We start from the raw sequence: 3170 nt of genomic DNA, 5'->3' as shown, positions 1-3170 counted from the left end.
GATGGATGGATGATGGATGGATGATGGATGGATGGATGGATGATGGATGAATGATGGATGTATGGATGGATGATGGATGGATGATGGATGGACTGATGGATCAATGGGTAGGTGGAATGATGGGCAGGTGGATGAGTGGGTGTGTGGGTGAGTAGATAAATGGATGAATGGATGGATCAGCGAGTGGGCCAGTGAATGGGTAATAGGTCAAAAGATGAAAGGGTGGGTGGATGACAGGATGGAACCAGGTAACCAAATCAGGTGCTTTAGGTAAAAGGGAGCAGCTTGGAGCCTGTGAAGGGGGTTCCTGCAGTGTGCCGCAGTCCCCACTGAGCCCCAGTGCCCCAGTGTCTCCCAACACTAAGAATGTGTACCAGCTGCCCCTGCACATGTGCACTCGTTCAGGTTCTCACGTGGCCTCTGTGGGCATTCGAGTTCACAGCCCCTGTTCTGTGCTCCTTGGGTGTTACCATTCCAGACCCAGAATTCTAAGGGCTCCGAAGACACAGGGAAAGGGGAGAGTGAAGGTGGAAAAGTGCCTGAGACCGTGAAGGGAAACAGTACTCACCCCGAGACTTGCCCCGGCCCTGCATCGAGTAGGCAGGGGCACAGCTGCGGCCAAAACGCGTGATTTTGGGGTCCAGGAAGTAGACCGGCCCAGGGCTGCTGTCCTCAGGGAGAACTAGGAAGAGGGGCCAGGCCCTGAGGGCATCCCTGCAGGTGGCGCCACCCACCACCCCGCCCTCAGTGCCCCATTAGCCCTGAGGCACCTCCACCTGGTCCAACACCGCCCGCAGCCCTTCTTGGAGACAGAGACTGCAGAGAAACTGGGGGACTCTGGTTCACGTTTGCCCCACTGAGCTTCTCTGTCTCATTGTCAAAACGATTCCTTCGGACAGTTGCTCTGCTGTAGTTTGTAGCTGCCCCTACGCCTGCAGAGCCCCCCTGCTGTGGGCTGGGGACCAGTCTGGGTTATTAGGATTGTGCGCAGAGTACCAGTAACTAGGCGCTGAGCAAAGGTCTAAGGAGACGATTTAGTGCCGGGACGTGTGTGCTTGTAACGAGCTTGAAAGAGGGGCCTGTGTTCAAATCCCACAGGGCCTCTTAGGGGCTGTGTCCTGAGGCAAGCCGCAGAGTCTAAGCCTAGTTTCCTTTATTCAGAGGTTGCGAAGAATAAAAAGTGAGAAAATGGAAGGGGTGGTCACAGCGCCTGGCACTTGACAAGTGGGGTCTATTACTGTGATTGTCTTTGTTATTATTTTTCAACATATTCACATATATATGCACAAGCATGTGCGTATAGTGGGTTTGACAAGTGTTCGTTGATTTACATACTCTGTATATGGGCAAGTATGCGTGTCTACAGCCAGTGTGCCTGACCCACGTGCATGTGTGGGACAGAGGGACTGAGACAGGCTAGGGAGCCAGGGGGGCAGTGCTGACGCTGTTGCAGGGCTAGGGAGGACTTCCTGGAGGTAGAGGCACAGGATCAGGGCTTTGTAGGGTGAATAGGAGTTCAAGCAGCCCTTGGGAGAAAAAGGGAACGGAACTCCAGGTAGAGCCTACAGCATTGGCATGGGCCTTGAGGTGGGAATGGCATGGCCTCAGCACCGCCCCCCACCCCGGCCTCCTCCATCACAAATCTGAGGCCTCCCCAGGGTCAGGAGTGGCTGGGAAACCTCTTCACCAAAGTCACATAGCAACTGCGCACAGACCTCCGTGCACACCCCCTCTCACAGTGTCTCACAATAACCCATCAAGGGTCATTCCACTTTTCAGAGGGGGAAACTGAGGCTCAAAGTTCAGCCAGCAAGAACACGGCCGTCAAGACTCAACACGCGGAAGCCCCAACTCTTAACATCCACCTGACACTTCCCACCGTCGAGCCTGTCCTGCGTCTCCTGCCCGACCCGGCCCTCTGCTCCCTGACAGGTCAGCACCTCCCAGATCATGGTGCCCACCCTCCCGGCTCCCTGCCTCTGTCCCCTCCCAGTGGGGGAGGCCTGGATCTAGCCATGTCGCCCAGCCCACACCCCACCCACCCACCTTACCCTCACTGGGCTTCCGGACCAGGGAGCAGGCAGGATTGGCCAGTCTGGTGCGGTCGTGCTGGGCGTAGCCAACGGTGGACAGAAGGACATACGGGCCCGGCCTGGCGCCTGCATGGGGCCCTCAGGTCATGGCCAGGGGTGCAGGGCCCCGAGAACCCAGCTCCATCCCCCCACCCACTCCCACCTGCCTTGGCTGGAGTGGGGGAGGCAGGAGGCAGCTCTCCCTCCCCGGGGATAGAGTGAGTGACACCCGCATTGTGAGTTGGCATGAATCACAGGTGGGGGGCCAGGGTCAGGGCCTCCCTGATGGAGGGGGAAGGGGGTTGGGCCCAGATGGGGAAACTCATGGGGAGGGACACGGGATGAGGTCATCACAGATGGGGAGACGGAGGCAGTCCCCGTCACAAGCAGAATGTGCAGCCTGCCCCCACAAATGACCCACCCCCAGGGCTCCCTCTTCCCCGGGCGTCATTATCGATTTTTCTGGTCACCCTGCCCTGTCCCACCCCCACAGCTTTGGCTCTTGGTCTGGCCGTGCCCTCCACGCTAGCGCGGGGCCTGAACACCTGGCCCTGTCAGTGGGCAGCTGTCCAGGCCACAGGAGCCCATCCTCACACCCATTCTCCAGGAAGGAAACTGAGGCTTGGAGCAGGCAGGGATTGTCAAGGCTGGGGCTGGGCTCCCAGAATATTCCAGAAGTGGGGGATGTGGGGAGTGGAGCGGGACAATACCTCCTGGGACAGAAACCTATGCCTGTGGCCGCACCCCATGGCCCCCATACCTGTCTCCAGGGCAGCCACTCCACAGGATTTCCGAAGGCCCGTCTCGGGGATCTGGTACTCCGCAGCCCGCCGGCCCAGGGTGGTGGAGGTCGGCCGCGGGGCGGGGTCACAGCTGAGGGTGCCCATGGTGGGCAGCGAGGGCCCAGGGAACACAGGGCCTGGAGCTGCTCCTTAGGGCCGTGTCTCTGGTGGCTGCAGCCCAGCCACTGTCCCCAGCCCTTGAGCCTCCGCCTGGCCTGGCAGAGCCCCGGCTTCACCACACCTCCCTCGGCCACACAGACGGCCCCTTGTCCCCCCAGCACGGAGTCGTGGGGCCCTGGCCTGAGAGGGCTGGCTG

At 59.7% G+C, this 3170-nt stretch overlaps 1 protein-coding gene across 1 annotated transcript in view; it reads right to left on the bottom strand.

Moving 5' to 3' along the window:
* The window catches only part of CIMAP1D (CIMAP1 family member D), a 4743-nt gene extending 1784 nt beyond the window's left edge, over positions 1-2959 (bottom strand). Inside the window, exons 1-3 of the mRNA XM_004378700.1 lie at positions 2833-2959; positions 2052-2159; positions 569-682 (exon numbers count right to left, since the gene is read on the bottom strand). Of these exons, the coding sequence (XP_004378757.1) occupies positions 569-682; positions 2052-2159; positions 2833-2959 (349 nt within the window). The remainder of the gene's footprint in view (positions 1-568; positions 683-2051; positions 2160-2832) is intronic.
* Positions 2960-3170: the final 211 nt, after the last annotated feature.

The sequence above is a fragment of the Trichechus manatus genome, unplaced genomic scaffold, assembly GCF_000243295.1.
Source record: "Trichechus manatus latirostris isolate Lorelei unplaced genomic scaffold, TriManLat1.0 scaffold00057, whole genome shotgun sequence".
Taxonomy (NCBI): Eukaryota; Metazoa; Chordata; class Mammalia; order Sirenia; family Trichechidae; genus Trichechus; species Trichechus manatus.
Note: the sequence above shows the minus strand (reverse complement) of the source record. Positions and strands in the feature narration are given on the sequence as shown.